The sequence below is a fragment of the Doryrhamphus excisus genome, linkage group LG18 (genome assembly GCF_037039965.1).
Source record: "Doryrhamphus excisus strain RoL-2023G ecotype Guam linkage group LG18, RoL_Dexc_Guam_v1.1, whole genome shotgun sequence".
Lineage (NCBI taxonomy): Eukaryota > Metazoa > Chordata > Actinopteri > Syngnathiformes > Syngnathidae > Doryrhamphus > Doryrhamphus excisus.
The window spans coordinates 13,421,376-13,445,902 of record NC_136374.1 but is presented as its reverse complement, the minus strand read 5'-3'; the positions used below and the strand labels follow the sequence as shown (position 1 = coordinate 13,445,902).

General features: G+C 43.1%; 1 protein-coding gene across 3 annotated transcripts in view; it reads right to left on the bottom strand.

The window, feature by feature from the left end:
* Window positions 1-774: 774 nt before the first annotated feature.
* The window catches only part of magi3b (membrane associated guanylate kinase, WW and PDZ domain containing 3b), a 123,432-nt gene continuing 99,679 nt past the window's right edge, over window positions 775-24,527 (bottom strand). The window contains exons 5-22 of one of the 3 annotated variants that reach the window (XM_058054503.2): window positions 23,383-23,545; window positions 21,917-21,996; window positions 21,421-21,478; window positions 19,359-19,459; window positions 16,184-16,375; window positions 14,362-15,009; window positions 12,102-12,133; window positions 11,234-11,402; window positions 11,060-11,154; window positions 10,366-10,573; window positions 10,003-10,185; window positions 9,681-9,866; window positions 9,332-9,428; window positions 8,584-8,686; window positions 7,593-7,730; window positions 5,700-5,838; window positions 4,279-4,370; window positions 4,032-4,180 (exon numbers count right to left, since the gene is read on the bottom strand). In XM_058054503.2, the coding sequence (XP_057910486.2) occupies window positions 4,321-4,370; window positions 5,700-5,838; window positions 7,593-7,730; window positions 8,584-8,686; window positions 9,332-9,428; window positions 9,681-9,866; window positions 10,003-10,185; window positions 10,366-10,573; window positions 11,060-11,154; window positions 11,234-11,402; window positions 12,102-12,133; window positions 14,362-15,009; window positions 16,184-16,375; window positions 19,359-19,459; window positions 21,421-21,478; window positions 21,917-21,996; window positions 23,383-23,545 (2,642 nt within the window). In that variant the 3' untranslated portion in view covers window positions 4,032-4,180; window positions 4,279-4,320. Of the gene's footprint in view, window positions 4,181-4,278; window positions 4,371-5,699; window positions 5,839-7,592; window positions 7,731-8,583; window positions 8,687-9,331; window positions 9,429-9,680; window positions 9,867-10,002; window positions 10,186-10,365; window positions 10,574-11,059; window positions 11,155-11,233; window positions 11,403-12,101; window positions 12,134-14,361; window positions 15,010-16,183; window positions 16,376-19,358; window positions 19,460-21,420; window positions 21,479-21,916; window positions 21,997-23,382; window positions 23,546-24,527 lie in introns of all 3 variants that reach the window. The other 2 variants (XM_078798644.1, XM_058054501.2) reach the window with 2 other exon arrangements.

Here is a 24,527-nt window from a genome sequence, read left to right as displayed (position 1 = left end):
GAGATCAGCATCTGTGACTTTTACACAAAAAATCAACCAGCAGCACTGACACACACCCCGAAAAGATCTCGTCTTTTTTTCCCCCTCAGTAGGCAGCGACATGACTCACAGGTTGAACACTATTACATAAACTGTCCTTAAACAGAAAAATAAATATATACTGTATATATATATATATATATCTATATATAATATGGCATTGGCAACCAAAGTCATCAAGATCACAAATTATTAAATATCTTTTATGCTACGGGGGCAAATGCAGTGCAGTGGACTTTAATACTTTAGCAAAACTTAACATGACATTCATGTGTATATAAATATACACATAAGATGTGTGTATTTTATATTTTATTAATATTTAAGTAGAGCTACAATATGCAAAAGCAACAAAGGGGAGTGAGACAATAAACGTGTTTTGGTCCATCATGATTTGGTGCTTTTTCCATTCAGTGGAACATCAGAGCTTCAGGTGGTGCAGGGTTGTCAAACGGCGAGTGGTTAGCGGGCATCCGTCATGACTGAGGACAGTTGGGTTTTTTTTAACAGGACAACATTGCTGGTCACAATGCCCGCTTGACCATCTTTTGGACCGCACCGCATGTTCCCCTGGTTTAAATACCATCGAGAACATTTGGGCGTAGACGGCAAGGGAAGTTTATAAATTGTAAATGGTTCGAAATCGGTTCCAGACAGTTGATGCCCTTCGCCATCTTGCCCAAACCGAGTCCGACTGAGATTTGTCCTGGTTTGGAGAGTTTTTTGTGATTTTTCTGCACAATGGTCTTAAACTTTTTAACTTTCCAATTCAATTCTTGCTTTTGCATGTTGTAGCTCTACGTAAAACCTCATTAAGATCCAAATGTGTAAACGGTGTAATACTATATATGTATGCAAATTATGATTCACAATGAGATATTATTAGCAAACATTGCATGTGAGCTCTACAATGTCATGAAGTACAAAGATTTGTGCAGGGTTTGTTTCCTACAGCACATTAGAACCACTCTGGTACTTCAGAATGAACCATTGGACAAGGTTTATATCAAAACATGGACTTAGCTACACGTACAAGGAGCTTCACAGAAACATAAAACAGTTGGCAAAAGTGTTTGGTAGATTGTGTCTCTTATTGGAATAGTGTTTTTTAACCAATATGTTGTATATCATGGATTCTTAAACTGTGATCTAATGGATCACTGATGATCTAATGGAATTTTAATAGAAATAAAATTATGGTGGGCGCACATTCATAGTAAATAATCCTGAAATCCTTGCTTAGCGATGTTAAAATGTGACTATAATGTTTGACTGGAGCTCTTACAGTTGTCATAAAGGAAAAACCTCCATTGTCATGGAGCCACTTGAGAAAAGTAGGCCTGCCATGTTTATACACCTGCCACTTCACAGAGGATTACAATTCTGAAATAAAGCATGGAACTGTGCCAACGATCCATCAGTCAGCTACAAATGTGGGAGCTGTAAGTTTGATTATTTTGGTTTTTTTCAGCAAATATGTTAAGCTAGCATGATGCTAGCACTGTAGCTCACGAACAGTAGCTAACATTTGTGTTGCTAACATTTGTGTCCTTCTGTCCCAAACTTTAATGTTACGTTTTTGTATATGATATATGGCTTCTATTGTGTCGAACGAGTATATAGTACATTATGTAAGAAGTGGATAAAGTACATAGTACTTCTTGAAGACATACATTGTCAGAAACAGGCATGGACAAACACGACTCATTAGCATAAAGCTAAAACAATTCTAATAGACTAGTATGGGAATTCTTAGGCTGTGTTCAAAACAGCATACTAACTGATTTCACTTTAGCTCTAAACTCTTTAAATACATAACTTTATTGAGATTTTTTTTTCAAATCAGGTGAGAAAGTGGCTGTTTTGATCCCGAGTGTGCCATTTATTTGTCCAAATACCAACCGTTTACAATTTCGTTCGGCTGAATTTCGGCTAAATTTAAGCTAGCCGAAGTGAGCAATGCACTTTCGCTTATTTTCACAAAATAAAATACCCCCATACTTTTCTCATACAAAAAACATAGTGATAAATCACTGCTTTTACTTTGAAAACAAGAAGCGAAAGAACTTGCAATGTATCCTGATTGACACCGCCGTTTGGCCCACACGTCGCGTTGCATTCTGTGTAATTTGAGTGTGAGTAGTAAGCTGATGATACATTGTCAACATTTCTGGCGAATGCAGTATACTGCCAGTGTAGACACACTACATACTCAAATAGTTAGTATGAGTAGTAGCTAAGTATGCGGTTTCGAACACAGCCTTAGACTTACCACACATTCCAAACTATTTGTGGATACTTTTTTCACACACTTTGAAAACTGCTACTTAAACATTGATTTGGCTAACTTATGGCTAATAGAACTAATAGTACATTTCTGTTGTGAATGGTATTGTCACGTTTTTAATTTCTGATCTGACAAATCTTAGGTAAGTTTGATCAAGTAAATTACTACAGCTGTTGAATTCCAGTGGAAAAAAGAGCTAACGATACACTGGGAACATCGAGTTGAGGTAGGATTTCAAGGTTTATAGTGTGTCTTTCTGTGTAAATATCCAATGTTTTAGACAACTGTATATACATACATACGTATCTACACATTTCTTTCCCTTTAAAGTGGGTGCGGCTTATGTGTAAAATGTATTGTCAGACACTGTCAATAGAGAAATAATCTACCATAAACACATTTTCCAGCCTTTTTCTTTTCTGTTTTTATCATTTCCTTTGTTTTTGCTATCATACACTCGGTAAAGTAGATCTGAAAAAGCACAAGTTTCTGGTCATTTGGAGGATGCAGCGCGTAGGGAAGAGAGTGGAGAACAGTCTCAAATTGGCCCAGCTTGGGGGATGAGGATCAGGAAAGCGGTGTCTGTAAGACGTGCGCTAACAAAGACGAGTGGACTGCATGCGGTTGAGCCAAGCAGCTCAGGAAATGAGAGTACAAATAAAAAATATTGCCCTATGACCTTTCCTCCTCACCTTGCATAATGAGCAGATGGATGCATTGTCATGGGCGAGGTGCTGCTCTTCCATCGTGTTGGCACAAATTCACATGGCAAGACGTCCGAGCTCTGAGATACTGAAGTAGAGAATGGAGGCAGAAGAAGAGGCTGCTACACACCACTGGTGCTTTTCCAGGTTGACCACACCCAAAAAAGGACCAAAGGCTTCGAAAAAGTGGCACGTGGTATCACCTTTACTGGAAGAGCTCAAAACAATCCACAAAGGATGGCACGGAGAATCCGGAGTACAGAATCATCTTGTCAAAAGGGATCACGGAGGACTTCAGCCTGGGAGAGGATTCTGGCTTGGCTGGGTACCTTCCATTCGCCAGGGCTGATGGGCGCCTTTGAGCTCTGAGGGCTCTTGGGAGTCCTGCTAACGGAGGCCACAGGGTCTTCCTTGCTAGCTTGTTTTTTGGAGTTTCTTCCCTTTGGCTCGCTTGGTGAAAGTACTGAATCTTTGAAGGAAGTCTCTTTATGTCTCTTCCTGTCCTCTGCACTCTGGTCCTTGACATGGCTCGAGTCCCGACTAGAACCTCGTTCACTTTCTCGAGGAGAATGAAGAGATCTTTCTTTAAAACTTGTTGCCTCATGCCTCGTTTTGGACGTTGGGTGTCCTCTAGTCTCAAGGTTGGACTTTCGGCTGTTGCCATGACGCAAGTTGTCACTGCTTCTGGAGTCCTTGTGTCTCCGATCGAGGTTGCTAGCCCGGCTCGCCTCCCCCATGCTCGCGGATCTCACTCTAGTTACCTTCTTGTCGTTCCGTGCTGCTATTGGCGCCTGGCTCTCCGTCTTCTTGGGGCTGCGAGGCTGGTCTTTGGCTTGATGTGATGTCTCCGCTGCTTTCTTTGGGCTGCTCAGCTCTCTGCGCTCTTTCATGCTGGTTGTCTTCTCAGCCGTCTCCACCTCCTTGTCTCCTCGCCACTCATCTTGCTCCTCCACCGAGCTCAAAGCCTTACTGCTGTGGCGCCGCAGGTCTCGCGGGGACGTGGCGCTCCAGCTGCGGGAGTGTTTCAGTCTGCCGGAGTAAGGAGGGGACACAAGGATGGAAGCCCCGGTAGAATATGAAGAAGACAGGGGTGACGTGTCCGGAAAAAACACCTCCCCGGTGTAGTTTGAGGGTGAAATGCGTTTTTGACCTGCAAGAGACGCCACACGCTTTAGCGCACTAATAAATAATCGCACATTCCGCAGCGGCAAATTTGAATGGAGGGGAGGAACTGAGGTGAGCAATTACCAACGTAGAAAGAGAAGAGACCAGGAAAGGCGTGTGAGGATGTTAGTGTTGGTGCTCAGTGTAGTAGCACATAGTAGAAGAAGCTGCACTACCTGCATCACAAGAAGAACACCCGACAGGAAGCAGATGGTTAGAGATGGAATGCATAAACAAGAACCCCATACAGACGGTGGTGTGTTCCAGTAAGTCAAGACCACAACAAAAGGCCCGTTAGCAAATGGATGGAGTCATCATCGCTAAGGAAACAGCATGGATTTATGGGAAGGAGCGCAGTCTGCGCTCTCCTCGTAAAGCAGCGAGCACAGTGTGAAAATACCAGCAGCCACCTGCTTTACACAAACAATCTGGCAATAATGCATGAATTTCAATTAGTGAACAAAATGCTCTCTGTGATCGTTACAATGACAACTGTTAGGCTTCCGCACTCAATTCATTTGGGGGAAACTTAAAAGAATAAGTAACGACTAGTACTACATGTTTTTAACTGGTGCTATAAAAAATGAAATGTAAGGAAAAAGGAAACTCCTCATGTTCCCTATGGATGCAAAAACAAGAAATCAGTATTCATTCATTCATGGTTTTATGCTTTCTTTGTAGCACTTTGAGATTTCTGTAATGTAAAGTGCAATATAAATAACATTTATTATTATTATTAATTTTCTACCGCTTATCCTCACAAGGGTCACGAGTGTTGCTGGACTGGTAGCCAGCCAATCACAGGGAACATATAGACAAACAACCATTCACACTCACATTCATACCTATGGACAATTTGGAGTCACCAATTAACCTAGCATGTTTTTGGAATGTGGGAGGAAACCGGAGTACCCGGAGAAAACCCACGCATGCACACGGAGAACATGCAAACTCCACACAGAGATGGCTGAGGGTGGAATTGAACCCTGGTCTCCTAGCTGTGAGGTCTGCACGCTAACCACTCGACCGCCGTGCAGCCCCCCAAATCAGTATTTCAAATCAATATTTCATTCATTCATTTTCTACCGCTTTTCCTCACGTGGGTCGCGGGGGTTGCTGGAGCCTATCCCAGCTGTCTTTGGGCGAGAGGCGGGGTACACCCTGGACTGGTGGCCAGCCAATCACAGGGCACATATAGACAAACAACCATTCACACTCACATTCATACCTATGGACAATTTGGAGTCGCTAATTGACCTAGCATGTTTTTGGAATGTGGGAGGAAACCGGGGTACCCGGAGAAAACCCACGCATGCACGGGGAGAACATGCAAACTCCACACAGAGATGGCCGAGGTTGGAATTGAACCCTGGTCTCCTAGCAGTACAGTCCACTTTTTTCACTGACATTTTGTTTACATGACCAAAATTCCCAATCATGTGGTATACTGTGCTGTAATTCCCATCTTGATGTCTTAGGGCGTGTGGACGTAAATGAGCACTTACTACCATCTTGAGTCAAGCCCGCCCCAGGTCGGAGCAGCAGCACCACTTTACTTCCTCCAGCTTGGATCAGCTCGATGGCGCGTGTGTGGGAAATGCCTCGAGCCGGCTCGCCGTTGATCTCCACAATCTCGTCCCCGACCTGCTCGAAACACATGACATTCCGCCATCATTAAGGGGACAGAGAGAGATATGCTGGCTTGGCGTTCCCACTGACAGCATCCGGATGGTGCACACTGACACATCATCAACATGTGTCGCCATTCATGGCACACATAACAGCCTGGAGGCAGTCTCTATTATTAGAGATGACAAATGAATGCCAGCATATCAATCTGTAATCCTCTAATCACAGCTGACATTCCTCTGCATGCCCACAGGTCACAGTCTGCCAGGATGGAATCCCGCGAGGAGCTTCTGTTCTTCTTTTATCCTTCCCATTCAGGCTAATAACAATATGATAATTACATCCCAGTGGGATGATTCGATTATTTTATGAAGCTGTGCTTTCTCGATAGGGTCACCATGTGGAACCAACAACGGGGGTTTGATTGCAGTTTTATGAACCAAAGAATGAGACGATGCATATAAGAAAAAGATAAGTAGTGCAGTATCTGACAAAAGTGAATACACCGCCAACATTTTACAGGATATCTTGACTACTGACAATACCATAGAAAGTAGACTTGGATACAGAAGAGCCCCGCCTATCATAGAAAGTGGTTTGATGATGCTATCTGCAAAAAAACAAACACTGCAGCTATTAATCCAACAGCATTCACAACAAAATTAACTCAACATTTTCCAGCAGGAAGAAACTGTGACAAGACATGATGTTGTGTTACCTGAAGTTTTTACATACAATACTGCCTACTGTATGCCAAGCATTTTAGGGCTTTTAATGGGTGTGCTTATTATTCATATTTTTTTTCTATTCCATTCCAGTCTCCTTTGCTTATCCTGGTCCAGGTCACGGCGGACAGTCAAAGTAGGGAACCCCAGGCTTCCCGATCCCTGGCCACCTCCTCCAAGGGCAGCTGTGAAACATCCTTCCAGCGTGTCCTAGGTCTGCCCTGGGGTCTTCTTCTGGCTGGGCATGCCCAGAACACCCCACCAGGTATCCGGACTAGATGTCTAAGGAATCTCAACTGGCTCCTCTCGATGTGTAGGAGGAGCGGCTCTACTCTACTCTCTTAGGTTGAGTCCAGCTACCCCACAGAGGAAACTCATTTCAGTGCAGTCTGCAGAGGCAAAACCTATTCTACCCAATCGGTTTACCTTTGTGAGATACTGTGTCATAAAGAAGGGACAAAAAACAGCAACTACTACAACTACTTTTACTACAGTTAAGACCACAGTTTGCTTCATCATGCTGTGTGGAGATTGTCTCCAAAAAATTCATTACTTGGGTTGCTGTGCATTCTGATGAACCACCTGCATTCGCAAAATAACAAATTCCAGAAATTGGATTCACGCAACAACAGAGATTGAACACTGTCTTCCTGAAATGAGAGTGGAAAAACGCTTCAGTGGGCACATTAGTGAATCATAACTCCACTATAAAATCCCCACCAAAAAAATCAAATGAACAAAAAAAACACTTGGTCAGGAGGTAATTGGTATGAGTATAACCCTCTCATGGTATCATTTATATTTTCATCTTTACCTCTAAAGTCCTCAATAACCTTGCCCCTTAATTGAAGCCAATTCTTTTCAGGAATAGAGCTCAATTTTTGTCTCATATCTGGTAAAGTCCCTCTGCGGCCCTGAAAAGACTTGTTTATATCCCGCGTAAAGCTCCAATAAATCCAAATCAGTCATGTTCTTCATTTTGATTAGGACTACAGTCACCACAGAATGTCTTACAAATGTAGGAAACATCACAGCATCACTCACATGGATCCTTCCGTCCAGCTGGGCGGGCCCGTCTTCAGCCAGTCTCAAAATGTACAGCCCCATGTTGTACTCGGTGCCCCCTCGGAGGCTAAAACCGAAGCCTCTCGGGCCTCTGTCCAGTTCCACGGTCAGACAGCCCTAGATGGCATGAGGACAATGTGAATGGTAATTGTTTAATTTAATTTGAACATGCATCAGATTGCAATTGAATGCATCATATAATCAGTTCACAGTTCCACATGTCCAAAAGGAGTAGGAAGAAGCAAAGCTTATTAAATCCTACCCCTCCATCTGGTACTTTTACAATCAGTAACTGTTACATTTGTTCACTTCCTGCTTTCCTAATATAGTTTAAGTTTTTTTAATTTATTTTTTATTTTTTATCCCGTACCGAAGTACGAGGTGATATGACCATTCAATGACATAATGGGTACCATAGTAAGTGTCAATATAGTGATATATATAGCACATCATGACTGGTTCAAGACTCTTCATCCTTGTATTTAGCAAACATCAACTGCTTGTATTGTTTCTTGAATTGGCTCATCGTTGTGCATTGTTCGAGTTCCTTACTCAATCCATTCCATAGTTTGATTCCACATACAGAAATGCTATGGCTTTTTAACGTAGTCCTAGCATATAAGTGTTTCAAATGTAGTTCTTCCCTGAGATCATATTTCTCCTCTCTTGTAGAGAAGTATTGGATGACATTTTTCGGTAATTTGTTATTTTTAGCCTAAATATCAGCAAGTTTAAGTATTTGTGATTTTAGAAATAAGGAGTTAGTATGCTCTCTGTAGGCGGCATTATGAATTATCCTTACTGACCTTTTTTGCAGTCCATTTAGTGAGTGAAGATTGCTTTTATAGTTATTACCCCATATAAGTAAGATATGGTAGAACCAGAGAGCAATAAAGAATGTGAATGTTTGTACATGGTACTGAATACATGAGTATACATGCTGACAACACGTAGGAGTAAAAAGCAGCACCTGGTTGGGTCCTGTGACACACAGCGCCCCCTGCTCCACTGGTATGGTTTTATGTTCCGACCAGGAGGCTCCGTCCCGTTTGTCCTCCAGGTCGAGGTTGTAGCTGTGACACACACATGCACTTTGTCACTTGGACATGTTTGTGTAGCATGCAACATGCTGCAGGCTCAACGCAGTTAATTATGTAGAATTATGCAGAATAAGGATGGGCATGACAGTTTGTTGTGTGAAATGGGTTGGCACATCTTGAGGGCAAATGAGGCAAAATGGACTGCAGTACTTGGCTGCAACCAGCAGAGGTGCTGTTGATTCAGTCTCAGCCTGAAGGCCTAAACATCCTCGGGCAGAATGTGCTGGGGAATGGAGTCAAAGCGGACATCCACTGGCACGCAAAGCTCAGATTTTACTACTGTGCACTCCACTGCACAGAAAACACTGCTTGGCATGTATTTTTCACATTAACCCATTTTTATGTGATACCATTTAATGGTCATACATACCACTTATTCGAGTGCCCAGTGTCGGACACCATGAGATATTTTTTTTTTAAAATGCGCAATTATTGTAGGAAATGTTTCACAAAAATTTCACAGGAAACGCTAGAAAGCTTTCTGTACTGGTGTATCATATGCAGATGCTCTGTTAGAGTCCACAAATCAATACAAAGGGCCAAATAGTTCCCATAATAGGTCAATTCCAATGGCAAACAGTACATTATTTGGATGGTTCCCTATTAAATTCTATTTACCGTTCATCCTGTAGCGCAGATCGTTGTCCGATGGCTCGATGCTGAAGAGCTGGACTCTGTCGAGCAGAACTTGCTCCAGATGGAGGACCCTTGTACTCTGAAATGTAGTTTCAAGTGTCAAACGTTAGTATTTCACATATGACAACATGGCAGACCTACTGGGACGACACAGTGATTTCACGTTATTTATTTGAATTAATTCAACCCTTTCGCACCACTGATGGCCCCCTTTTCTGCGCCTACATATTTCATTGGCATGCTAAAATATTCATAGGCACTTCTTGCATGCTTTGGCTACCTGCCCGCACAAGTGCCTTTAAGTTTATTCGCTTGGACTGAACAAACTCACCGTCCTCGGGGACCACGGTGAGAGTGACCACATTGCCAGCATCCTTGATGAGCTGGACGATATCGTTGTGTGATAGCTCAAGGATGGAGCGTCCATTGACGGCGGAGATGCGGTCGCCGACGTGCAGCAGGCCGCAGCGGTCGGTTGGGCTGCCTTCTATGATGCGGCCGATTTTGTGTGGGATAACTGAGAGGGGAAGAAAAAATAATCGTTACAAAACCTTTAAATCACATTCTTCAGCTGATGCAGTCTACTTCTGGTATATTTTTATTCAACAACTATGATTATATGTACATTTACATATTAAATACATTCCGCTAACCTCCATGCGGGGGTCTGCTCTTGGATGTTAGGATGACGAAGCCAAAACCCTCTGTGTCTTTGCGGTGGAGTGTGATGTCGAAAGACTCGTGGTCTAGAGCGCTGGGCATTGGCAGCCGAGGTAGTTTGGGGGAACCGTTCACCAACGTGGAAGCCATTTCCAGAGCTTCCTCCTCTGTGGCATCTAGAGGTGAAACGACAGGCATTTATTCCATCAAAACAACAACGCACTGTTGTAGCTTTGATGCTTATGAGTTACAGAATAATAACGGTTTACTACACAGCTAATTAGTCCAACAATATCACACATGACTTAATACGTCAAATGACAAACTATTTGTTCCCAATTCCCATGTTCACTCACCTCTATAGATGACCTTCCTTCGCACAGTCAACATCACTTGACCGTTACGGGCGGCGTTCGTCATCAGGTCCAGTACTTGCTTGTGCGAGCGACCTTTCACCATCACGCCATCGATGCCGATGAGCTCGTCTCCCGCCCGCAGGCGACCGTCTTTCTCCGCCGCCCCATTGGGCACGATGGCCCCGATGTAGACCTGGGGAAAGACATTCTGAGGGGGGATCAGTAATGCAGAATGATGAATCAGTTGACATGCATGACAATACACATGTGAATACCTCATGGTGATGTAGTGAATTATAGCGTCATCAACTCTTTGATGAGTAAATAATACACATCACACTCAGCTCATATAGGGGATGTGTTTATAGCGACACACGAGCATAAGTCTTTGCTATGTCTGGTGGTCTATTTACTCTTATTGCGTTGACTATATTGAGTAATACAAGTGTAAAGGTGACTATAGGGATGTTAGTTCATGTCTAGAGGGCTCTAATAATGTTAAAAAACATTTTTAGAATTTTTTTTAGATTTTTTTTAAAACAATTTTTTTTACATTTTTAGTTTACTGTACATAATAAATTGATCAAAACTTAAGATGAATATTAAATTCTTCATGTGAAGATTGCATGCATGCTAACAATGTGACCTTTCACCGTAGCTTGCTTTTGTATGTGGTACTATTACACATACTTACTGGCTGTTGTGGACCTTCTCCGCCCAGAACACGAAAGCCAAAGCCTGTCTCAATGTCTCTTTTGAGGAAAACATCAATGTCTTTGGTGTGGGGCTCTGTGGACGACAAAAAACTGAGGCAATACTCTTTGTGATTCTGAGTGGTTATATTAGTAAAGACCATCTGTGAACTTACGACGGCTCTCCAGCAGGGCTTTGGATTTTAGGTATAACTCCGTGGCGTCCCGCTTGGGGGAGTCAGCAGCGGCACGCAGGGTGCTCGTATTGGAATGGTAGGGTAGCGCTTGTGGGGTGGAGTCGATGAGAGCGTCCAAAGTCTCCGTGCTGGCAGTCATTTCCTGCCTCTACACAAACGGATCACACGAGCAGTAGAGCACTTTAGAGGACGATGAAAAGATGGACAGTGGAACAGTGGCATTGGTTGACTTCTCAATTGTTATTTCTGGTTCAATGCTTCAATGCTTTAAGCCTCAAGACATCACTTGTACCCTTTTGTGGTGGCATCACAATAACAAAGGCAAAGAAAAAATAATGCGCTTGTGGAGTGCATGATTTTGGTTATCACTGTCCCATGAGATTTGCTCCATGGTGACACTTTTCATCAAGGTATATGAAAAAGACTTAAAAAGCTTAGCTGCTAATAACAATGGATGCAATGCATGCATTGTTATGAGACCTACAAGCTCTGGGATGTGATTTCCCTGAAGATGCTCCTTCAGGATGAAAGGGGCAACTTTATCCCAAAGTGTGGTATTAATAACAGCACCACATTGAAAAGGGGCTCATCCATGCTTGATTAATGCCACAATCCCCCGACAATGGCCGCTAAGATCCCCGAAACTAAGGGTGGAGGCGAAGCAATTAAGACTTTTCCCAGCGTAAACAAAAGGAATCACAATCAACACTCAAAATTTCCATCATTTAATTTGGTGCCGCAGAGGCTTAGCGGTTAAACGGAGGGACAATAGGATTGGAAATTAAACGCAGTGTTAATTCCACAAAGGAGCACGGAGGGGAAAAATATATTTGTTTTTTTTACTCACAGGCTTGAGACTCTTCACTGGAGATGTTTGACCTACGGAGGAAAACACAAGCCTGTAAACAACAAGAATGCAACAAGCACTGTCCACCAGATGGCGCTGCCTCCTTGAGTGCTGCTGCCACTGCAATAAAAGCTGCTCTTAACTGGAGAGAGAGAGGCAGGCTCCATTAGCAATGTACATGCATGTGATTAAAAATGGCCAGGGAGTTTGTACACAGAATAATAACACAGTGCAAGAGGGGCCGCTAACAAGATGGCTGCATGCATTAATGGGGGTGATATTCAGTGAAAGATAATTCTCCCCCCCTTGCTCTGTTTCTGCCCTATCTCGAGCACTCAGATTGTTCCCTGCAGATGTCTCTCATAGTCTGACCCCCCCCCCCCCCCCCGCATTAACTCAATTAACAAACAGTCCTCCAGGGTACAGTGGGGCTGCAGTGCTGGACAAACGTTACGTGTCATGAGAGGTTAATTGAGCCTGATGGGAAGCGGTGCTGAGTTTTTGGGGTGGTATTTGTGGGGCGTGACCAGGTGATGTACGCGAGGTGGGGGCCCACACTGTGGAATCAGTGAAGGAAGCATTGGGTGAATACTGTGGGTGTCCACGAGAGGATGAAAGGAGGCCAACAGATCAGGCATGAACGATGAAACCCCTCCAAGGGGATCTTCCCCTTTATAACCAATAAGCCATGGCTTTTTAAGCACTGCCCCCCGAAACCCCCCCAAGCACAACACCCCTAATACATCTTTTGCTGATGATCAAAGCCAATCTGGGGGTTCATCGACTCTCGCGCAGAGAATCCCCGCCGGCTCTCGAATGCTACAAACACCTCCCTTCCCCCGATTGGAATGGAGCCCATCCCCTCACTTATGTAATTCCCGCTCTCTGAGTTGTAACACCGCATTATGCCTTGATGGAAGCCGTCGTAAACATAGTTAGCTTCAATGGAAGCACAGAGGGGAGGTGGGGGGTTGATGTTGTGATGTACTGTATTGTTGTATTATGCGGACGTAAATCACTACGCCTCCTTGAGATTCTCTTGAATTTTTTTATATGATGTGTACATGGATGTGCACTTCTCCGGAATAGTGTCCCTATGCTTTTCTCCCATCAGTTGTTGCCATAGCCAGTCATTTTTCTAAACAGGATATCCTTCCCGCTGGGTGCTCAATGGACATTATGGAATGACATCCCTCAGGTGACAGACTCCCACGGGGCAATCAGTGTGTTTAGACAGGCTTGACACGTAAAGTCTGGATTGGTTCAACCCTGCAGTCCCTGATAAATGTTATTTTATCTCTCAATAAATCTCAGGCGGGCAGCACGTTGGTCGAGTGGTTAGCGTGCAGACCTCACGGCTAGGAGACCAGGGTTCAATTCCACCCTCGGCCATCTCTGTGTGGAGTTTGCATGTTCTCCCCGTGCATGCGTGGGTTTTCTCCGGGTACTCCGGTTTCCTCCCACATTCCAAAAAACATGCTAGGTTAATTGGCCACTCCAAATTGTCCATAGGTATGAATGTGAGTGTGAATGGTTGTTTGTCTATATGTGCCCTGTGATTGGCTGGCGACCAGTCCAGGGTGTACCCCGCCTGTTGCCCAAAGACAGCTGGGATAGGCGCCAGCACCTCCGCGACCCTCGTGAGGATAAGTGGTAGAAAATGAACGAATGAATGAATACTAAAAAAGTATTTTTGTGTTGTTTTTGTTGTGTAGCATTGTTGTTTAGACATGTTGAATGAATACCGTGCTTAAAGGTGATATTGTCACATCATGTATGTAAGTCTTGACAGAGGAACAAAAAGGCTGGAGCTTTTACTTGGCTTAACTTATTTACAGTACCTGATTCTATGCTTGGTTGCACGGTGTTCAAGTGGTTAGCGTGCAGAATTGTCCATAGGTATGAATGTGTGAATGGTTGTTTGTCTATATGTGCCCTGTGATTGGCTGGCGACCAGTCCAGGGTGTAGAAAATGAATGAATAAATCAGGCTGCACAATGACATTGTGCCTACACATTTCTTTCTTAAAAGGTTTGATCCCTGGAGCTTTTCCGTGTTCTTTTCAAATTATTTTCCCCGGGTACTCCGGCTTCCGACCAAATCTGGATAATTGGAGACTCTAAATTGTCCATCGGTGTGAATATGAGTGTGAATGCTGTTGTCTATATGTGACTAGTGATGAGTTCAAGGTGTACTCCACCTCTGTGAAGGTCGGTTGGGGTCATTTTAAGCTGTATTAGATAATTAGAACTGATCTTACCCCCACGGAGCACAAGCACGTTGACCTCGCTGCCCACTGGGAAGTCTTTGAGAATGTCCACCACCTGCGCGTGGCTCAGCGTCTGCACATTCTGCCTGTTGATTTCCTTGATGACGTCCCCCTTCTGAAGACCTCTGCACCACTGGGCGTCCAAGATCATCTTCACCTTCTGACCCAGCGGACAGTCGGCAATAGCGAAGCCGAAGCCTCCCGGCCCCTTGACCAGCGGCACGCTCACCAGCTCTGGCTGCAGCATTGTGGCGGCTGACTCCCCCAGTTCACCCTGCCTCCCGTTGGGCAAGGCGGCGACCACCGGCCGGCCACTGGAGTCTGTAGTGACGTAGTGGAGCTCCTGTGAAGAGCCATGGAGGACGTCGCCCTTTACGAGCAGCGGCTGCCCGTTGATGAGCGGCACGGCGGTCACCACTTCTCCGCCGTGTAAAGCCTGCTGGGGTTGGTTGGTCGGCGGCGGAGGGGGAGGCGGGAGAGGGTCATCGCTGTCGACGTCCACATCTGGGGGAAGAGGGTACCCACGACACAGGACCATGTCCACATACTGGTTGATGGGAATGGACTGAAACATCTGCACCACCTCCGGATGGGTCTTTCCCAGAACACACAGCCCGTTAATCTCCACGATTACATCACCTGAAAGAATAGAAGAAAAACTGAAATCATGAAACATTTCATCAAGGCTCTCCACGTTCTTTCCATTGTCAGGCGATTCTTCCTTTGGAACATTTTGTAGCTCATCTGTCTACTCTGCTGACATGAATGTGGCAGATCCCTTCATCTCGTCTACGCAACGTCCTCACAGACAATACTTCATGCACATTCCTCACAAGGTCACAATGGCAAGAATTATGTCATGCTATGATGTTTGACCACAGCTCTGTTAAAAATCAGTAGTGTTCTTGCCTTGTCATTGGACAATAAGACCTAATACAGTATGTACACATACTGAACCTTTTGACTTACTATGGTACCCATTATGTCATTGTATGGTCATATCACCTTGTACTTCGGTACGTGACAAAAAAAACCCCTAAACTATATTAGGAAAGCAGGAAGTGAACAAATGTAACAGTTACTGATTGTAAAAGTACCAGATGGAGGGGTAGGATTTAATAAGCTTTGCTTCTTCCTACTCCTTTTGGACATGTGGAACTGTGAACTGATTATGGGATGCATTCAATTGCAATCTGATGCATGTGCAAGTGAAATTAAACCGTTACCATTACATTGTCAATGGTAGACAAAATTTAAATTTTTCAACATGTATTTTTGAACAGTAATTAGTAGAGGAAGCATATGGTAATGACAATGGTAATGGTTTTTATTTCATTTGAACATGCATCAGATTACAATTGAATGCATCACATAATCAGTTCACAGTTCCACATGTCCAAAAGGAGTAGGAAGAAGCAAAGCTTATTAAATCCAAAGTAATTGTTTTTTTAGCCTTATGCATTATTTTAGCTGTTTGAAGATGAACTATATCAGCAAGTTGAAGTATTTGTGATTTTAGAAATAAGGAGTTAGTATGTTCTCTGTAGGCGGCATTATGAATTATCCTTACTGACCTTTTTTGCAGTACATTTAGTGAGTGAAGATTGCTTTTGTAGTTATTACCCCATATTTCCAAACATTAAGTAAGATGTAGTAGAACCAGAGAGTACATTGCATAATGTAGCAAGCTGTTTGTTTGCTAGTTGAAACGTATTATAGAAAACCTTCTGTGTGAGTGGGCAGAAGAAATGCTCTGACTTGCTGATTTGTATGTATACACCTCTAGACCACGAGTGAGTATTCTGTCCCTCACCTGACGCCATTTTGTTGTCGTGGGCTGCGGGGCCGTCGCTGAACACATTTTTCACTTGCAGGAACTCATCGGTGCGGTCACCCCCAATGATGGTGAAGCCAAAACCCTGGGAGCTCTTCTTTAGCGCCGTGCGGTACAACTCACCCTTCAGCTGGCTCGGGTCGGCGGTGAAGCCTGGCACGGTGCTTTTGACTGTGGATTGTAAAGATGGAAATATGAACTGAAGTTTCAAGAAGACACAGTTCTGAAGCAATAATCGATCGGTGGAGTCGATTAGATGGATTGCGGACTTGTCCCTTGAATGCAAATGTCTCTATGAGTGGTAAAATCAGTATAGGGTGCACTCAGCCTCTCATTCTAAGTCAACTGGGATAGGCTCCAGCTTCCCAGTGACCCTGAAGAGGATTAGAAGAAAAATGACGGACGGCCTGACCTCGTAAACAAGCAGAGTGAGGCCAGAATTGATTGAATTCCGTCACGTATTTGCACGGATGTATATACAGTTCCCCCTTCCTCGTGTCCTTTGGGTTTCCGAGTGCTCTGTAGGTTCCTGAGGAATGTGCGAGGAATTTAAATGTGCACGCTCTCATTCTATCAAATGGTTGAGCAGTTAAAAACATCCAGTGCAGACGTGAGACGTGCTTTATCGGAGCCGGCGCGGACTCCAGATGTCCACACACTGTTGCGTGGATCAAGCGGCGCTCATTTGCATAATCACATTCAAATTGCTTGATAAACTCAGCGCGGATTTGCTGCACTTCCTCCTCCTCTGTGTAAATGAAAATTTGACTGTCTGACAGAGGTAGAGTAGGAGGGCAAGAGGTAATGGAGGAAGTGGGCACTCGTGTGGGGGCGGTCAAAGGAAGTGTCTTAGCAGTTGTGGGCAGTCATAAAAAAAAAAATCAAACTGACGTAACTTTTTATTGCTTATGTGACTTCCTGCTGTAAATGTGTAAATGTGCATGGCATGTGTAATAATATATAGTACATGTACACCATGTGCTGTGTAAGTGATGAATATATGAATATACTATGTTCATTGTTGGGTTGCGGGGGTGCTGGAGCCTATCCCAGCTGTCTTCGGGCAAGAGGCGGGGTACATACACCCTGGACTGGTGGCCAGCCAATCACAGGGCACATATAGACAAACAACCATTCACACTCACATTCATACCTATGGACAATTTGGAGTTGCCAATTAACCTAGCATGTTTTTGGAATGTGGGAGGAAACCGGAGTACCCGGAGAAAACCCACGCATGCACGGGGAGAACATGCAAACTCCACACAGAGATGGAATTGAACTTGGGTCTCCTAGCTATGAGGTCTGCACGCTAACCACTCGACCGCCGTGCAACGTATACTATTTTGACTAGTGCTTTTGCAATACAACACTTGTGGTATAATTAGGGCTATCATTCGATGAAAATATTTAATCACATTTTGTCCACAGTTAACTCAGAATTAATCACATTTAATTGCATCTAGAAATACGTTTTGATCGTTAACAAATACTGTGGTAAATCTCTGTGGTAAACGATTGTAACTCCATCAGATTTGTGTAAAGGGATACCTCAAAGAGGTATGGGATGGTAGTTGGAAGCAGGTGATAATTTGAGAATATTTATTACATTTAATATTTTTGTTTTTACTTTATTAATAATTTAGAGTGTATAAAAAGTAGAAAGGAAACAGTAGCTCTCTTTGACCACATGATTAATTAAAGAAGCACAATACAGCAGCAACAGAACCAGTGTTGTAATATGGGTAAGGAAACTGCTACGGTACCATGGCCGTTATTTGCTGGTGTAAACCAACTATTGGAGACTTGGCAGAGTAATAACTAAAATGTTGGATTTGTATCCGAGCAGTGATGTGACCAGCTTGCCAAGTTGCGTCATGACTAACTCGGGTAGCAACAGTGGTTTCGTCAGTCCTTGCACACCTGAAGGAGGGTCTGGGGTTGTTGAGATGGGAAGGGGGGGGGGCTTGTCTGATTACGTTCCGTGCCGTCAGTGCCGACAGCTGTTTTTATCTGGCTCAGAGCCCAGCCCCCCCCTTCCTCCGTATTCGCACTCTTGCTCCCTCCTGAGTCCCTGCATCACCAGCAGCCTGTTGCACTCTAATCCATCACACATCCCTCATAATCATCTGAGCACCCTTTCAATGCTACATGAGGGAAATATGAAGGAACATCTTGACAATCATCGGTTTTAAGATGATGGAAGGTTGACACATGTAGCTAACATCCGTGAACGGATTCATCACCATGAGACAAAAGGTGCATAGCAACAGTAATTAAAGTGGAATTACAGGGACGGGGACCAAAACTCTATTCCAGAGCGACAGGACCTCAGGACCTCATTTCAGTGCTAAATGAATACTGTGATATTGTCACGTCATGTATGTAAGTCTCGACAGAGGAACAAAGAGGCTGGCGCTTTTACTAAGCTTATCTTATTTATAGTACCTGACTCTATGCTTGGCTGCACGGCGGTCGAGTGGTTAGCACGCAGAATTGTCCATCGGTATGAATGTGAGTGTGAATGGTTGTTTGTCTATATGTGCCCCGTGATTGGCTGGCGACCAGTCCAGGGTGTACCCCGCCTCTCGCCCGAAGACAGCTGGGATAAGCTCCAGCACCCCGTGACCGTCGTGAGGATAAGCAGTAGAAAATGAACGAATGAATGAATGAATACTAAAAAAGTATTTTTGTTTTGTTTTTGTTGTGTAGCATTGTTGTTTAGACATGCTTAAAGGTGATATTGTAACGTCATGTATGTAAGTCTCGACAGAGGAACAAAAAGGCTAGAGCTTTTACTAAGCTTATCTTATTTATAGTACCTGATTCTATGCTTGGTTGCACGGCGGTCAAGTGGTTAGCGCGCAGAATTGTCCATAGGTATGAATGTGAGTGTGAATGGTTGTTTGTCTATATGTGCCCTGTGATTGGCTGGCGAGCAGTCCAGGGTGTACCCCGCCTCTCGCCCAAAGACAGCTGGGATAGGCTCCAGCAGGATAAGCGGTAGAAAATGAATGAATGAATGATTCTACGCTAACAGAAGTGGTCAATTCCAACAGTGCATGCACATTTCGCCATGTGCCGTCAACAACAGCATCAACCAATCATGGTTGATCATCACAAATAGCAATGCAGAGGATGTTTTTTTTTTTACCATGAGACACTGCAGCCTTCTGGATGATGGCCGTCCCCTGGCTCAGCCTCTTCTTGGCCTCCAGGACTGGGTTCTCAAACTGAGTTTTCTGGTTGATGTGGCTGCAACACATACAAAGTGAACGTATGTGAAACATTGTACGCACTCAAACTCACCGAGCACCTCTTTGCTGCAGTCAATTATGCACGCGCCCCTCCACATTAAATAAAGCCACCGGCTTCGTTATTATTAATCCACTCATTAATAACACAGCACACGTATGGCTGTGGATCCAAAATGGCATTCAGCCATTTAATATTGTAGGAAATGAACTCCCCTTGCGAAGTGCCTGCTCTTCTAAAAACAAGTTAAATTGCCTGATGTCCCCCCCCTGGCAGGCACAGCACAGCCATTGTTCCACAGTAAGCTGTTAAGAAAAATCTCTCCATCCCTCTCGTGTCCACTCAGCTGTCACCTGGCAGAATTCCTTCCACAGAATGACCAATAAAACAGTGAAGCCCCCCCCCCCTTAAAAAAAAAAATCACCTGCAGTCATGAAGCCTACAGAGACCTCTACACCGAACTCATAGCACAGTGCTTGTTTTGTGGGGAAATCCTGATCATCTGCTCTTCCTCGCCGCCGTGTCACATTAGCCAGGAGCATCCCCGCCCAGGATAGACCAAACAAGACATGTGCTGCATGCGTGCGTGTTTATTTTTAAACATTAACATTCTGTGATAAACAAACAGGATGATCACGTGCAGGTCTGCAATGTTGCTGCAGCACAGCCAATGACTTCACTCATTTGGACTGATGAGATGTACTGCACATGTACTGGAAGTGCAATAGCACATGGGTACTGCATGTGCATTACTACATGTGATATATGTGTGTGATGGTGTATGTGTTTGCAAAAGTACATGAGTATGGTGTACATTTATACATGTTTAATGGCATTTGTGTCTGAAATGCAAGTAGTGCATGTGAGGTGCTTGTGGAATACCAAATATGAAGAAAATAGGACCTGTGTGATATGTTGGTAATAGTACGTGCTGTACATACATAGGTATATTAATCATTTATGTGTAATAGTTTGTATTGTATACCTGACCCTGTGTAATAGTACATCAATTTTACTTTGTTGTGCATGTGCAATATGATAAAGTATATATCTACTACATATAGTACTCAGCATTAAATGGCCAATTTATGCATTGTGTTATATATATATATACTACATGTATAGCATATGTATATGTATAGTATATGTATAATATATGTACATGTAAATGTGTAATTGTACATGTGCTACACTAACTTGTGTGATACAATGAATGCCGTGGTAGACATGTGAAATACTGTATGTACAAATGTACTTGTGCAGTACATGAGCAGGGTGTACACCGCCTGTCGCCCCAAGACAGCTGGGATAGGCTCCAGCACTCCTGTAACCCTTGTGAGGATAAGCGGTAGAAAATGAACGAATGAATGAATGAATACTAAAAAAGTATTTTTGTGTTGTTTTCTACTTATCCTCATTAGGGTTGCGGGTATGCTGGAGCCTATCCCAGCTGTCTTTGGGCGAGAGGCGAGGTACACCCTGGATTGGTCGCCATCCAATCGTGAGGTACTATCATTTATTGTTCTTTAGTAATCAGCAGTAGAACATAAGTACGTTTCAGCAAAAGCATAACACTAATTTAACTATATATATATATATATATATATATATATATATATATTTTTTTATATATATATATTTTTTTCCCAAAATGTCTAAACAACGATGCCACAGCAAAAATACAAATAATTGTTTTTTTTAAATAGTGGTTTTAAATGAAAATAACCATTATTTTACTGAAATAATGCTCCAATGGAAAACTTGTGCCTGGTGTTTATTTTTAGACATTATTGATGCATGCTAGTGTGCGGCTAATGTACACTCCTACCGTACACTCTCTCTCTCTCTCTCTCTAGTGTAATGTTTTATGTGCACCAGTGAGGAAGAGGCATGCTAAAGTAGCGTTTACAACCATTGCCGGCGGCGTGCTGAAAAAAATTACATGAATCGATAAGACTTACTCAACGTAGTATGTGCCGTACTGCGGGTCGTCAATTTCCTCCCAGCCGTAAGGTAACTCTACAGAGAGAGAGAGGAGGGGGAGGAGAAGGTCATAACATAGTCATCATCATCATCATCATCATCATCATGAGGGGCTTGTGTTGGTTGACTCGGACGGTCGTAGAGCTTTGAAAAGGAATCTGGGATCATTTGGGAAATGTTTCATGCAATGATGTATGGCTGCAAAGATGAACAGATGAGGCGGAGGGAGAGGAACAAAGCAGAGAGAGCTTAAGCTCTGCATGCCACTGGACTCTTTTTTTCCTCTCCCTGTAAGAATCCATTAAGAAAACACTGGTTCCACTGGCTGCACTTATGTCCTATTAACATGCTGAGACAGGAGGTCATTGTTTCACTTCATCAAATTGGACTCATGTGAAGATCCTTAACGTTAGTCCATGACTACAAATCTGTGTCTGCATATCAAAAGTCCTGCTTGATGTTGTCTACACGTACCTCCATCCTCACACTTCTCAGGTGGCTTTGCCTTCTTAGCCAAGCGGGGGTCCAACCACGTGGTTGTCTTGGTGTTGTGGCTGCAAAGAATCATCCAAAGAATCAATATTAACATGATTATCATGTTTAAGAATGTTATATATTAACTACCAAAGATGTATTTATATGTTTTTTTTCAACCCACCAATCGCTCCCAAAAACATATTTATACGTAGATGTATTTATATGGCTGCAAGGCGGATGAGTGGTTAGCAAGGAGACCCGAGTTCAATTCCACCCTCGGAAATCTCTGTGTGGAGTTTGCATGTTCTCCCCGTGCATGCGTGGGTTTTCTCCGGGTACTCCGGTTTCCTCCCACATTCCAAAAACATGCTAGGTTAATTGGTGACTCCAAATTGTCCATAGGTATGAATGTGAGTGTGAATGGTTGTTTGTCTATATGTGCCCTGTGATTGGCTGGCGACCAGTCCAGGGTGTACCCCGCCTCTCGCACAAAGACAGCTGGGATAGGCTCCAGCACCCCTCGTGAGGATAAGCGGTAGAAAATTTATGAATGAATTAATGTATTTATATGTCTTTTACTAATCATAATTTTGGTATATACCATGTCTATATAGTCCAAGAACACAATAATCTAGCTGAGCTGAACTGGTAGATATCAAGCCGTCATCGGGCATCGGGGCACTAATAATTGTGCTCTACAAATTCTGCCTAGCAACAGGCTTGCCAAAAAGAGATTTACTATTTTCGTTTTCCTTTGCACTTTAGCTCATTGCAGTTATAATATTTGAAGGAAAATTATTACTATTATAAAATTATTATTATAATATATAAAAATTATGAATTATAATAAATGCTAATAAATATTTGTATTGTTTATAATTAAATTATAATTTATAATAAATTATAAATAAAAATGTATTTACCATGTAGTCTTCCATGGTACCATGACCCATATAAAGAAGCAATACAGCGTTTTGTTTTGGACATTATTTGGGCATCAATTTTCATTCATTCATTTTCTAACGGTTGTCCTCACAAGGGTCGCGGGGTTGCTGGAGCCTATCCCAGCTGTCTTTCGGCGAGAGGCAGGGTATACCCCGGACTGGTCGCCAGCCAATCACAGGGCACATATTGACAAACAACCATTCACACTCACATTCATACCTATGGACAATTTGGAGGGCATCAATTTTGATTAAAAAAGTAAGTAAAAGTAAGTAAAAAGTAAAAAAAAGAACAGAGTAGTGTTTTTTCCTGGTATTTATCCTACCTAAGGGTTATTGACTTCAGATAAAAACATCACTGAAGGTACAAAAGGAACATTTAATTGCTTCTGAGCTTGTGTTTATGGAGAACGGTGACGTGTTTTGAACCTCATATCTCAATATTGTATAAGTGTATATTGTAAAAGTGTATTTAAGTATGAAATAAGCAGTCACGGATCAGATCTCGCATGAACTCACTCTATGAAGTAGACCATTCCGGTCTCGGTGTAAGCCATCTCCCAGTTGAGCGGAAGCGGCTCCAGGCTGTCGTCACGCGGCAGTGAGCTCCACGTGCGGAAGTCCATGGTGCTGCTAGACTGGGCGTAGCTGGGCACGGCTCGCCTCCAGTCGGCCTTGTGCTCTGCGGAGAGTAGAAGAAGCAGAAAGCAGGAAGGAGGTTAGCCTCGTTAGCCTCGTTAGCCACGTTGGAGGGAGGGCCAGCGTTGTTTTGTTGCATGTTTGTTCACCCGAGGGCAGCTTTGCATTTGCATGTGCACACACGGTTACCGCTTGTGCCTATATGGTTTCGAAAAGCCCCCAACCCCCCCGGGCTGAGATGATGAAGACATGGATTCATGTTCAAAAAGACCATTTGAGCCCCCAGGCATCTTCTATATGCTAATATTGCACTGCTCTTCATTACTTTTGTAGACTTCTTCTCTTCGACAAACTGCTACAATAAACACAAGACATACAGTACAATAAAAGAACTCCTAATTCACTTTATTTCCCTCCCTCCCCAGATGATGGTAGAAAATGAGAAAGTGTGTTTCAGCCTTGTCTTTTCAAGTGGCATTCTCCAAACAAAGAACCGCAGAGATGTATACAGTAGCTCACAAAACACAGTATACCCCTGATATTTAAAAAAAAGCAACAATTTTTATGACAATATATCTTGCCAAGGCTCTATATTACAGTAATGCACTTTAGAGTAGTCAGTGTACAGCTTGTATCAATCTACCAGTTCCAAAACTATATTTTTTTATTTTCTATTCTTCTTCTGCAGCCTTTTTATTTGAAGTACACTTGAAGAATTTGTCACATTTAAAGTACTGTAGCTATGTCTAATACTTAGTGTTTACCTAATTCAGAGGATCTGTTCCTTTATTAAGAAGAAACCTGTTATTCCTGTTCTCTGTATTTTTGGACTTATAAAACAGTCTGCTCGTGGTGTCTTCTGGAGTGGTATGCACTAAAGACAAATATATCATAATACCCCAAAATCCACAAAATTGTCATAAAATTGTCATCAAATTACAACTTTCCTTGTAAAATCACATCTTTATTCTCATTTTTAAATTTTTTTATTATTATTTTTTTTTGTTTTTTAATTTACTTTTTTA